The sequence below is a fragment of the Rhineura floridana genome, chromosome 2 (genome assembly GCF_030035675.1).
Source record: "Rhineura floridana isolate rRhiFlo1 chromosome 2, rRhiFlo1.hap2, whole genome shotgun sequence".
NCBI lineage: Eukaryota > Metazoa > Chordata > Lepidosauria > Squamata > Rhineuridae > Rhineura > Rhineura floridana.
Window position 1 is genome coordinate 100144539 of NC_084481.1, and position 13344 is coordinate 100157882.

Sequence of the window (13344 nt, forward strand, 5' to 3'; positions counted from 1 at the left end):
AGCCATGTTGCTCACCTCCGTCTGGTTCAATTAATCAAGCTGCCCGCTCTGGAACTCCGTCTGCCGTTCAGACCAGCAACTTACTCCGGTGTAATGCGCTGTGGAGTGCAACCATCCTCTGCTACCACTGTTGGTGTGTGCGCGTTGTTGTGTGAAACAGCATACATTACGTTGGAGTTAAGTTGAGCAAGAAACTTCTTCAGAGCATGTTAAGAGTCTTTATTGAAAGACATTAAGGCCAGAGGCTTAAGAGTAAATACATGTAGAGATTCTTCAGTCACCCCCCTTCTGGTACATCTCTCTCCATAGATAAACACAAAAGACAGCCTCTCAGCTCAGAGGCATAATTCAGAAGAGAACAACACACAGACTCTGTTGGAACTTTCCCAGTCGCTATCAGATGGCTACCATAGCAACGACCCTGGCAGTCCGTTCCCAGACAGAGCATAGACATAACTCCCCCTTAACCACAGTTACGTCTTCACACTTGCAGGCTTCATGGAAAACTACTAGAGACAGTAATGCCTACTGGTCACCAGCCCAACATTACTTTCTTTTCATTTTGGTGCACTTCCGTGCAGCAGTTTATTGTGTAGACTTGATACTGCTCATGCATGCAAGTTTCACACAGTGTCCACATGGCATCCTCATGAAAATGCAATTCTGTATCCCCACCCAATTTAATCAAGATTTACCATTTCTGCAGGCCAGGTCCAAGCAAGGTCAAGTTAGTGGGTGGCTATAACTTCATATCATGGCAATTGAACAGCCCAGCAAACCTGTGCAGTTCTGTAGTACTGGCTGGTATCCATTAGAGGGCAGTAGTTCAAAGCTTCATGGGACTTGGCATGAGATGGTTTCCTTTGTGCCAAGGATTAGTGGCAGATATAACTTTAAAAGCATGCGGTGGTGGTAACATACATTTGTCTATGTGTAGTTCCTTCCAATTTATCTGGCTAAGAGCACCAGGTTAAAGGTCACTGTGTGTGCTGTCCATTCAACTGGAAACATCAGTACAAGTAGCAAAGGCCTTGATAAAATCGCTCTGTGGTGGAGTTGCCTTCCTTCCCTAGTACTGAAGCATCCAAAGGGATGGTATAATGTTCCAAAATGGGTCAGAAGGCACAAAACACTTGTGCTTTCCAAATGCTTGCCTTCTTCAGCCAAGGAACCCCAATGTTTTGCTGAGTTTCATGACAAGAAGTTAGATCAGAGGAAATATTAGGACAGTGAGACTGTTTTCTGCTGGCAAAGTAGTGGAAATATCTGGTTCAAAGATGAAAATGTATGGACATTCACTGATTATATTACTGTGTTAACAGTTTCCACCACAGGTCAAGGCTCTAGAGCAGCCTTTCCCAACCAGTGTGCCTCCAGATGTTGTTGAACCACAGTTCCCATCTTTCCTGACCATTGACAATGATGGCTGAGGCTGATGGGAGTTGTGGTCCAACATCATCTGGAGGCACACTGGTTGAGAAAGGCTACTCTAGAGGAAGAAGAAACATGTAGATAATGGAGGCAAAACAGCAAAACTTTAGAAGCACCTATTTCTGTGACAAATAATGATGTATATACCAAGGCATTGGTTCTTTGTGTGTGCTTATACTCTGGGCATCATAATGGAAATCCTAATGCTCAGTTCCTGGTATGTAATATCTTATGCACCAATGTTATTTCACATGTGTTTCCTTTTGCTTTCCTGCCCCCCAACCCCAATACCATTCGCTTCACTTTGCTGCACTTTTCAGCCCGCTTGAGTTGCCACCAGGACTAGGAGCGTACTGACAGTTTCCTGACGACTGAAACCACAAGCGAGTGAGAGAAGCTACTGTATGGAAACAAGTTACGACGTCAGGAGAATGAAATGAAGAGCATGCTGGGCCTTTTTATTTCCTTAGCTCTGAAGAGCATTCTCGTTTAACACTCACTCAGTGTGATGGACCTGCTGGATGTGCTTCTAATGGCCCTTTCACTAATGGCGGTCAGAAAAGGTACCCCTCTATTCTTGCTCGGTTCTGTATTTTCATTTCTGTCCATGCTGGCTCTCTCCTGCTCTGTTCAGCTTCCTCTGAAAGGCCTTTGGATGTGATGACAGCTCAGCACCTCTCTCCATCTGTCATTCACACTGACTCTTTCCTTTGGTCCATTTTTCTGTGATAAATTAATTCTCAACCGGCACTGCCTTGTTGGAGCCAAGACCAGTTTCTAGCACCTGAGGCTTCAAGTGCCCACTTTTCTGTTTTCTTTGTTCTCCTCTCAAGTTAAGAAGAGTTCATTCAGTTGCGATCCCACTTCCTGTGAGCAAAAAGCAGCCAGGGGATTCTGATTAAGACCCGTACCAAAAGGGATTGGAAAAGAGACTCTTTTTCAGTTGTTTCACTTGCAGCTCTCATAAGGACATCAAATGACAATCAATGGCGGCCCCTTTGTGATGTGAAACTGACACATCGATCCAAGTGGCCTACAGGTGACAGGTCTTCCAGTCTGGCATTTTATGCCCACTTGTTCTTTTGTTATTTTTCCCAACCTGAGAGGCAAGATACATGTTAGGGAAACTTGCAGGGAGGGTAATTTTATGCCTGTTATAACTTGAAATGGCGGCACCTATCCATTTATTCCTGAGAAGAGCATCTGATCTTGGAAACCAACCTTCGTCTCAGCAGAAACAGAGATGTACACAGCAACCTGTCCTGAGTCCCTCCTTTTCCCTGCTTGGGAGTTGCTTGCCTTAGGAAATTGCCTCTGGCAGCTGATTTTAGGTGTCATGAAAGAGTAAAAAATGGTTAGTTATCTACTGTGATTTAATTTGTTTTAATTGTTTTTAATATTGAATTTTAAACTGTTGTAACCCACCCTGGGACCTGCTGGTGAAAGGCGGGTCATAAATTTGATGATGATGATGATAAGCTTGTGCAGTTTTCTGCCTGAGGTTATTTAAAATAAGATGCCAAAATAAGCTGGTCAACACTGGGTACTCTGTACCTTGAGAGAGGGAAGAAGGATATTGCGCCATTTGTTCTTCTGCCTTGGGAATCAAAATATCTTGGACTGGTGCTGGATGACTGTGTAATTATTGCTGCGCTATTCTTTTAACCATTTTATTGAATTTTTGGCATTGATACTGTGTTGTATTGTAGCCTCCTTAGAGGCCTTATGAAAGGAAGATTGCAATCAGTCAAGACAGTGGGCTTCCCCCAGCTCTTTTGGTGGATGCCCGTATGGGGACTAGTGATTCTATACAGTACTAGCCATTGTGAACACCGAACGAGGACGTAGTCATTGTTACTGATTCATTAATCCAGATTGGAAGGAAACTATCATAGTTCTAGTTGGCTTTTGGAACTCTTTTAAAAATCTGGTCCTTTGGCTCTCAAGGGACAAACTGTTTTGCTGTCTCTTCCTGTATGTGTTACTTTATATGATGCCTGTTGCATGTCATTATATAGGTCGCTTCTAGACAACCTATTTATTGAGGATTCATTTCGATTTGTTTGCGGGGAGGTTATACAACCCTGCATCAAACAATTGTTGTGCCACACTTTCCAGTGCATTTTTCTGTCATTTTTCTTATTGCAAACAATCCCAATTTTGTAGGGAAGTATTTTTGTTGTACACAAGTGCTATATTAACTTTAATTATGTAACCTGAAGATGCCACTATGTGATTGAAACTCACCTAAAAACAGCAACAGTCTGGAAGCGCCCCAAATTACGGCGATTACAGTTGGGATGTTATTCATTTAGGCTTAGGATCAAGTCTTCTTTTTTATAAGTGTTTTCCCCTCCACTAGTATACGTCTCCCATTGTACAGTAACTGAAAATCTGGTTTCGACTACCGCTTATATGACCCATCAAGTCAAAAGCACTCCACCAGCCATGCATTTTGTCCAGCAAGATGCTTGATACCAGCTCTCTACTTCCACTGTGTCTGCTGTCCCAGGCAAGCAGTAAACCAAAAAGTCTTAACCATCCCTTGTATGCCTCTATACATAGCTGATGGGCTACATTTGACTTATTTCCTGTCCAGGGGTCACCTTCCTGCTGATACCTGTCTCACATGAGAGCTGAAGCTGATGAAGGCTGAGGGCCAGACCCAACATGATGCTAAACATCTCTCTTAGAAACATGTCAGGGAATTTTAATAATAAATGGGTGGATTCTCAGGAGGACCTTAGAGTACAGGAAGAGAAAATTTAGCCCTTCCCACCCCAGCCACGATCCCAACAAAATCTAATTGGCACCAGTTAGAGTGGTTTTTCAAAGGCTAACATAGAGCATGAGGGGGGCAGTTTTTGTCAGGATAATGGATGGGGAGGAAAGGGTTAAATTCCCCCTCTCTGCACACTGCAGTCCTGATGAAAGTTGCTCCCTCATTATTAAAATTTTAAAATTAGCTCCGATGTGCTTTCAAGTGACACATTTAGCTTCCTGTCTACTATAACGCACACAGAAACGTCTGCAGTATAGACTTGATCCATCTTTGAAATGGCAAGTACAACAGCAGGCACACAATCTTTGGGAGCATTTCTCTGGATTGGGGCCATAGAGGAGATGGGACAGGGAAATGAAATATTTCTTTTAATATAGACAACAAGGACATGTTTTGCATTGCAGTCAGAAAGTGGGTAGTCTTTCCAGTACATAATTAGGTGTTTAGTCTCTAAGAGAGTAAAACAGTTATTTCCACCAATACAAAAGCAATTTAATTCTACCAATTTAATTTTAATTAGAAATGCTTCCTTATTTTTATTATTCACTGCCTCTTAGCAATATTTTTTTCTCCAGCGTCATCTTCATCATCTTCTTTTTAAATAAAGCATTAAAATTAGCACTATAACAACTGCTATAACTGAAGCTTGTTGCAGGTTTTTTGGGGGTGGAGATGGTATTGTCCTGAATTATCCTAAAATAACTTCTGTGGGAAATGATGGGCTAGATTAAATTACAATAGGGGAAAATAATCCCAGCTTTCTTGATATTTGTGTGAACACCAGTCAAGCCAAGGATCTGGCCAAAAAGATATCTGAATTGTTATATGTTTCATGGCAACTAGCGCAAACTTACTTTTGTCTTTTGAGTTATATCACTGCTTTTTTTCTCTCACAAATGAGACAATAAGTGAAATATTTAAATGTACTTTACCTATCTGTTTTTAAAAAATAAAATAAATAAACAGCAGTTGGAGCAGGAGACAGCAATCAGGATCGGGACTCCTCCATGTGGTAGGGAAGGGGGTGTAAAACCTTCCTCCTGTGCTATGTTCCTGAGGAAAATTGCTCCCTAAAGCTGTTGTACTCCTGTGGAGGGCAATTTCCACTGGCCTGGATCTAATCCACACACACACACACACACACACCATACCATCTAGTTTTGCCCTAAATAAGATGGTCCACGAATGTGCAGCAGGACTGCCCAAGATATTTTGCTGAGGCAAAGGACAAGATGTTGCCCTTGCATTTCATTTCTAGAATTCAACTGGATATGATAAAACACTGTCCCCCACAGCACCTGGGGGCAACAGGCTAGCTAAGGAGATGATGATGATGGTTTATTAGATTTATGTCCCACCCTTTCTCCCAGTAGGAGCCTCGATCCTGCTTATGGGCAGGAGATTCAGGACAGGCTGACTTAGGAGACTCAGGGGGAATAGTAGGGGTTGCTGCCCTACCCCCCATATGCCACCTGTGGCAGCTGCCTCACTTTGCCTAATGGTAGAGCTGACCCTAAAGTACAGTACCAGTAGCTGAATCTGATGCCTCCTACCTCTGTTATCATTTCTGTCCCGTTATTCTTGGCAAGAGGAAAGCCCATAAGCAGGATCTGAGCACAACAGCACCCTTCGTGTGAGTCCCAGCAACTGATATTCAGAGGCGTACCACCTCCGACAGTGGACATAGAACATATTATTAGTAGCCACTGACAGCCTTATCCTCCATGAATTTCTCTAATCCTCTTTTAAAGCTATCCAAGCTGGTGGTAGCCATCACTACAACTTGTGGGAGCAAATTCAAAAGTTTAACTATGCATTCAGTGAAGCAGTACTTTCTTTTTTCTGTCCTGAATCCTCCAACATTCATCCCCTGGTTCTAGTATTATGAAAGAGAGAAATTTCTCCTCTCTACTTTCTCCGCACCATGCATATGCCTGTCATGTCCCCCATTTCTCGCCTTTAAAAAAAGAAATAAAGAACAAGCCCCAAATGCAGAGCTTGGAAAAGTTACTTTTTTTGAACTACAACTCCCATCAGCCCCAGCCAGCATGGCCACTGGATTGGACTGATGGGAGTTGTAGTTCAAAAAAGTAACTTTTCCAAGCTCTGCCCAAATGTTGTAATCTTTCCTCATAGGGGAGCTTTCCCAACCTGTTGATTGTTTTGGTTGCTCCTTTCTGAACATTTTCTAGCTCTAAAAATATCCTTTTGAGGTGAGGCGACCAGAACTGTACACAGTTCACTCCAACTGTGGTCTCACCAGAGACGGATGATAACATTACACATGAACATTATCAGTGTTCATGTTACATACATTTAAATGCACCTGGTGCTTCTGGAAAGCTCACACAGGTAAGGGATTTATGTGTGGCTGGCATTCTGTCTAAAAAGCCAGCCGGCCCAAGACATTTTGCTGCCTGAGCTGAAAAAGAAGATGGCTCTCTCCTTCCCCATTCCATGTATAGAAGCTGACTGAACTGGCAACTGAATGTAACTCTGGCAATGGGGAAATGTCCTCCACTGCACTTGAAGGCAGAAGGCTACCTTAAGGAGCACACACGGACAGGCTGTACAGCAAACTTGCAACCCCTACCCCCTCCAGAGGTTGGAAAAGTTACTTTTTTTGAACTACAACTCCTATCAGCCCCAGCCAGCATGGCCACTGGATTGGGCTGATGGGAGTCATAGTTCAAAAAAGTAACTTTTCCAAGCTCTGCCCCTGCCCCCACAGCATCTGCCGCCTGGTGTGGTTGCCTCATTTTCACTCATGGCAGAGCCTTCCCTAATGCAGCAGAATGAGGTGGCAGAGTTTGGAGGTGGCAGAATCCTACATGCAGGTGGGGAATCATACATTTGAATTCACCCAGAAACTCTCAACAAGTAGAAAACTAGCAAAGCAGGAAGAAGGCTGTATTTGAAACTTTCTCCACAATGTGTTTCTTTTTTCCCCTACTTACTTTTTTTACATGGTGGAGCAATGAAAAAGTTGTTCCCTCCCTGCTTTCTGAACTGGCACAGTACATTTTATACTGCCTGCCTGTGTAGCCCAGGAGCTGAGGGTCTGAAGACATTCAGAGCATTTTAAAGCTATCGGTTGCCATCCCCAGTGTTTTATTTCTTTCAAGTCTCCTGTCTTCTATTTTCTTTTGATTTGTTTTGTATGGTTAGTGAGAGCAGTAGAGCTCTGCCAGTTTAGATCAGCCAAGGGCCTGACCAGCTGTCATATGATTCATTCTTTGGTGGATTATGGAAATATTAGGCTGTTCTAAGAACATGCAGCCGATGCTTTTGGGATGGTGGTAAACTTTTACTAGGAACAAGTTCCAGTCAGTATGAACAAGATAATACTAGCCCCTTCTTCTGCTGTGCCAGGGAATCTTGCCCGCTGGCTGATCTGTAGCACACCAGCGAAAAGGGATTTGCAGGCTAGCTGTAATAGGTTCCAAATGCTGTGAGGTTGTCTTGGCAGGAGTGGCCTGTTTGGCAGTTATACTGCCTGTAAGGCCATGCGGATCAGAACTCACTTTGTGGTTGCATCTCGCTTTTGAAAATATGGAGCAGGTAAATCTTTATGCTTTAACCTAAAAGAACACGATTACGTTCCTATCATAGTGGAAGTGGTCTGGCCTTATCCATTGGGATAAACCTTCTGAAGTGGAAACTGGGGTGATTAATTCAGACCATATGACACTAGATGATGATAAACATTGAAGCGCTCAAGGGGACGGGGTGAATCCATACCATGATGAAGCCATTTACTTCCTGTTCTGAAAAGATGCTGCTTTTATGTTAAATAAAGCTGATAGCAGGGAGATATTCACACTAGAATGAAAGAGATTGAGACTAAAATGACCAGAGCTTGGAAAAGTTACTTTTTTTTTTTTGAACTACAACTCCCATCAGCCCAATCCAGTGGCCATGCTGGCTGAGGCTGATGGGAGTTGTAGTTCAAAAAAGTAACTTTTCCAAGCTCTGAATTTAAATGACATAACCCCCCCCCTCAAGGGTACAGCCTTCCAGGAGGTGGTCAGGGGAAGAGAGAGAGATAAAACTGTTTAGCCTAAAATAAGCCAGGCAGACATGGACACACTGACCTGATTTCTAAGGCCAGGCCCTCCATTGGGTACCAGCAATTGCATAGAGTGTTTGCTGCTGGAGAAACTGAGGCCACTGCCTGGAAGGCTGACTGTCAGCCAGTGTGCCTAGTGGTCACAGTATCTCAGAGGCTGTTTTTATTGTCAGATGTTTTAAGCCCTTCAGTTGAATACAGCAACAACACTCATTCTTTCAAGTACCTTTGTGTTTGGATTCCTGACCTTAGACTTTGGATCTGTTCTGGGTGTCCGACGTTTCCCCTGATCCTGGCAATAACAGAAGGCTTCAAGTGTCATCATTCTTTAACTGAGCCAAAGTTCCTCAAGCAGGACTCCCCTATAGTCCCTATAGGACTGCTCCTATAGTTAGGGATGGGTGAGAATTTCGATTCAGTTCACATTTCAAGCAGAATTTATAAAATTCGCACTTTCCAAAACAATATGAGAACTCAAACACAGCCATCCTTTGAAATTCGCATTTATTAGAATTTTGAGATGCAGTTCACCCACTAAACCATATTGTCAAAAATGCATGTATTGGGGAAAGTGTGCTTAAAAATGAATATATGAGTGAAAATAACAGGCAAAAAGGCATGATGCCATGAGAAATGGCTTGCAAAAATGTGTACCTTTGTTAAAACTGCCTACAAAAATGTGTATTTGGAGAAATTCACACTAAAATGGTGGAGAATTTTCATGAGACTTTAAAAAAAAATCGCAGATTGCTGCAGAAATGTGGAGAACTGAATTTAACATTGGAAAAATGAGAAACTAAGAGAACCGAAATTGACAGATCTTTCCATCCCTACCTATGGTCCACTTGACCTGTCAGTTTTAGAACTGATTAGGTTTGTTTACAGGGGCTGGAGATCTAATTGATTAACCCTAATGAGGAAACACCCTCCCCAGCTCAGCAATGTCTGTTTTGCTGATGGGTTTTGATCCATCTACGTCTTGTTACGCTCCAGCATCGTCCTGCTACTGTGCTTCCCAAGGCTGGTTCTTTGGAACACAGAAAAAAGAGACCTCCATTCTGGTCTAGGATATTCAAGAACAAGTCGCCCTGATACTGAAAGTATTACGCTTTTTTTTTCTTTCTGCCTGCAGGTTATTTTTGCGACTGCGGCAGCTTAGATGACACCCATTACTAAAATGTATAGCTATTAAGACAGGGCACAGTGGATCAGTGATCAAGGATGATGAAAGCTCTTTTCAGTTCAGTAGCAGTATTGCTCAGAATAAGAAGCCGGCATTAGAAATTTGTCAGAGATTGGATCTTTTAGGCAAGAATGTCTGATCCATTGGGGTTGACCTTATGCTTTCATGGTTCTTGAAGCACTTTCTCCATTTATTAGGACTTATTATTTCTTGAGCAATGGCAGCTTTTTATTTAATTTGATTTAAAAATGAAATGATGTATTAATTACTTAAAATATTCAGTTAACTGATGCTGATGTTTCATTGAGAAACATCATAACAATAAAAGGTAACCACATTAATATGCTGACCTAAATAATTATTTCAAAACTGAAAACAAGTTCATCTCACATGGAAGTAGCAAATTATTTGCCATGCATTATGACATCTGACCAAATGTGTTAATTTCCAAGTTTCTGAGGGCCATAACAGATGAAATCAATATCCAATCTCCTGCTCTATATATTCTCCTTAAATATAACCCCCAGGCCATTTTCCTGATGCAATTCACCCCTGTAGCCACTCCTAGAGCTACAGCTAAAAATAGACAGGTTCAGTACAGGTACCTATATTTTCCCCCTTGCAGAATTAACAGGGAGGCAATTTAGATCAAGAAAATAACATGTAGGGAAAGGGTTGAACTACCTCCCTCAGCATCACATCCCCAGTCTAAAGTGCTGCCCCCCCAGTAGCTGCTTTTAACTTAAAAACACCAACTGCACAGCATTACAGATATCCCACCATCTCATCTAGTTGTTCCTGCCTATTTATGAGGGCATTAGGTCGTGCAGTCAAACGTAGATCAGATTTTTGGACCACTATCTGGAGAGTGGAATGGCACCCAAGAGTACAGAAGTTACTCATATTCCTGTATATAAAATCTTGAAAGATATTTTTCAAATTGAAAAAAAAAGTAAAATGAGGGACCATTCTCATAATAAGAGTAGATTTCCCTTGCAATATCCAACTCCTCATGTCTCTTGTAATTTGCTTTCACGTATTTTAGGAATAGTTTTATATTTTTTTATAACAAAAAAGCATGTTACTATTCTGAATTATCTCTCAGATATGTGTGCTGCCTAAAAAAGTTATGTTTTTACCTATTTCAAGCAAAAAGTGCTGTGGAGAAAAATATGGAAGAGGGGAGGGCATTTATTCATTGGTTTGGAGTTTTTGTTATAAAACAGAATTTCAAGCAGAGGGAAAAAATCACAAATCTGTCGCTGCAATCATCTCCACACTAAACCAGGATTAAGGTCTATTGAAGTCAGTGGGACTTACTTGTGAATAGATGTGGATTGCTTTACAATGTAAACAGGTTTTGAGGCTCCCAATGACTAAACTCTTCACATGCTATATATGCCAATTAAAGTGTGTATTATAAAGCACAGGTGCAAATGAGATTACAGATCTAAAAATTATTTCTTGAGTTCATACTGCAAGGCAAACAACTGGCTTATCTATGATGGACGCTAATCTATTCTTACCCAATATTCATGGCCGAGCTTGCAATGGAATAGCTACCCAATCTTCTGCTTACATTTTCCAAATATATTAATTAATGTAATCAGAGTTGCAGGTTGTTTTAATATAAACATATATATTTGGTCTCCTGATCTATCATTTTCTTTTGTTCAAAAATTTCTCCCCCACCAGTAATAGATTCTGTCATTTTGGACAAAGAATTCAAAGATTTTATTTAAAATAAATATTGGTATAGTAATAATTGAGAAAAGAATTTTGGGGCAACATTTATTTTAATTATAGTGGCCCTTCCCAACCACTTGGTTTGTTGTTGTTGTTGTTTCAAAAATAGCCTGCAAACCTATTATTTTTTCATTTACTCTGCTCAATTGTCCACAGACAAGACTGTGCAAGCCTGCAGGTTTTTCGCCCTAGGCATTTTTGAGAGTAAATTTCTAAGGAATTATACAACTTACAATATGGTTTACTTAGATTTGTATGGCAAGCAGATACATAAAATGTCAATAATCCCAATTTTTGTTAATTGATTTTATACCCTGAGTGATGATAGTTGTCACTAGGGATAATCAACTGGATTAGAGATGGAATAGCCACATTATCAGCATATAAAGAGATTTCATATTATTTGATCTCCTATTCCTTTCTAATTGTGATAGACATTGCCTTTGGGAGCACAAAGATTAATGGAATATTCTCTGCTATATCAGTTACCTCTTTGTAACTGAATTTGAATAATTCTGGCACAGTGTGTATCACTGAAGACTGCTGCTCAAAGAGGTATCTGTAGGTACGGGGGTCACATATGCATCACCAAGAGAGAGGGCAGAGAGTTGTATAAAATTTGCATATGTTAATTTATGTCTATATATGAAATTTTGAAAAGAAATACTATAAATAGAAAAACAGTGCATCTCTCCATAGTGAGGAAAGACTGTCCAGGTGATCTGTGTGTGCTTGCCTGCCCAGTCAACTGTCCAGGTGATAACTGTGAAGGGGCAACTTCAAGTCCTCCCTCTTCTCTCTTTCCTTATAGCTCTATCTTTCAACAAGACTTGGGCAGCCCTTTAAATAGAGGATGACTTCAAGTAGAGGACTGTCCTCTGTAAAGTAAAGTAGGCCATATAGCCACCCTATTTATAATGCTATGTAAATGGGAGAAAGTCATCTGGGCTTCTCAGTAACAATGTATAGCAGTGGGTTCCCAATCTTTTCCCCCCACAGAGAAGTTGAAAATTGCTGAGGATCTTGGATGACCACTTGACCAATTGCTACTTGTTGTAGCAATTGTAGAGTGCTATTCTAAATGCTGTACAATTTTAATTGTATTTTATTGCTTGTTTTATTGTAGCAATAATAAAATAATTTTATTGAATTACACTTTGATTCCATAGAATTCTATGGAGTTCAAATGGTAAATGTTCTTCACAAACACACTGTGGACCACCTGAACGAACCTCGCAGACCACAGTTTGGGAATTCCAATTTATAGGATTGGGATGCATGCCAAATTCTAGGATAGCCCCTTTCAGATAATTTACCTTAGGCTGCAATTCTAAACACCCTTACTCAAGAGAAAGCCACATTTGACACAAACATGAGACTTACTTCCAAGTATATATATGCACAGGATTACATTGTTAATCTGTTCAAATGCTTCATGTACATCTAAAATAAAATGGATGTTGATCTTTTAGTTATACTTGATTTTGCTCTGGTATTTAATTATACTTCTAATGGAGGGGTAGCTAACACGACTGCTTCCAGATGTTATTGGGCATTGGGGGTTGGTGTCCACAATAACCAGAAGGCCACAGGCTCCCTGCCGCTGTTCTAGTGTCATCAGTTTATCCCCCCCCCCCAAAAAAAGCCATTCTGGTTCATGAGTGGATACATTTGGACAAGAAAGTGTTCCATCATGGTAAGTTAATCATGAAATATTTTTGAGTCTATTAAAATGTGGGACCAACATAGTATAAGAGACTTTCTGGATTAGTAGTCCCATTTGCAGCTATACCAGATGCCGCTGGGAAGTCTGCAGGCAGGACATGAAGGCAATGGGGAGTTGAACATTTATATACACAACTGTCAATTTTTCATAATTCCATGACTGTGTAGGATTTTTGGGGGGCAACATTTCCTTCATGTTTCTTTACTGCATAAATTAGAAAGAGAGGAGCACATTTGAGCAATCAGTTCAACATCTGATGTCTTTGCTATATGTGTGCCCACCAGATTCAGTGGATGTATGCTAGAGGCAGGGCTTTTTCAGTAGTGGTGCCAGACCTATGGAACTCCCTCCCAATAGAGGGCCATATGGCCAAAACACAAATGCCTTCAGATTCCAGGTTAAAACTC

The 13344-nt window shown here is 41.1% G+C and overlaps 1 protein-coding gene across 3 annotated transcripts in view; it reads left to right on the plus strand.

Annotated features, from left to right (window-relative positions):
- The first annotated feature begins 1944 nt into the window (after nt 1-1944).
- Nucleotides 1945-13344, plus strand: part of CD6 (CD6 molecule) — a 46721-nt gene continuing 35321 nt past the window's right edge. For 2 of the 3 annotated variants that reach the window (XM_061613058.1, XM_061613060.1), the window contains exon 1: nt 6989-7050. In XM_061613058.1, coding sequence (XP_061469042.1) covers nt 6999-7050 — 52 coding nt within the window. In that variant the 5' untranslated portion in view covers nt 6989-6998. Of the gene's footprint in view, nt 1995-6988; nt 7051-13344 lie in introns of those variants that run through there. The other variant, XM_061613059.1, reaches the window with a different exon arrangement.